The 348-nt window shown below is 52.3% G+C and overlaps 1 protein-coding gene across 1 annotated transcript; it reads right to left on the reverse strand.

The window, feature by feature from the left end:
• LOC124368323 lies at positions 1 to 348 on the reverse strand. Its single transcript, XM_046825597.1, has one exon. It carries the CDS (start codon positions 346 to 348, stop codon positions 1 to 3), a length of 348 nt encoding a protein of 115 aa, XP_046681553.1.

A 348-nucleotide genomic window follows, 5' to 3' on the forward strand; every position in this document is an offset into this window, starting at 1 on the left:
TCAAGTCAATCTCGGCAAGGAGATCTGGGGGCACTGCACCTGGCCATTAACAATCTTCCAAAGAAGCACAACATCAGCCACTTCACGTCGCCGGGCGAGAGATGGTAGGTGGAGAACTCTAGCGATGTCGTCAACGGGAACATCCAGGTAGCCATATCCAAGTCGGACCCCAACCAGCCGAATGAATCGGCGCTGTAAAGCCTCTAATCTCATCTGGGAGCTGATAGTGTACGGGGACCACACTGGACTTGCGTATTCTGCGATGGGTCTTACAAGGGAGCAGTACAGAGAGCGAAGAGCAGCCGGACTGTGTATGCCTCTAGAAAATCTAGAGATGAATCCAAGCAT

Source organism: Homalodisca vitripennis, chromosome 8 (genome assembly GCF_021130785.1).
Source record: "Homalodisca vitripennis isolate AUS2020 chromosome 8, UT_GWSS_2.1, whole genome shotgun sequence".
NCBI lineage: Eukaryota > Metazoa > Arthropoda > Insecta > Hemiptera > Cicadellidae > Homalodisca > Homalodisca vitripennis.

What these genes read in the sequence shown, in the direction of transcription:
- LOC124368323 (XM_046825597.1), bottom strand. Translation starts at nt 348, where the DNA reads ATGCTTGGATTCATCTCTAGATTTTCTAGAGGCATACACAGTCCGGCT.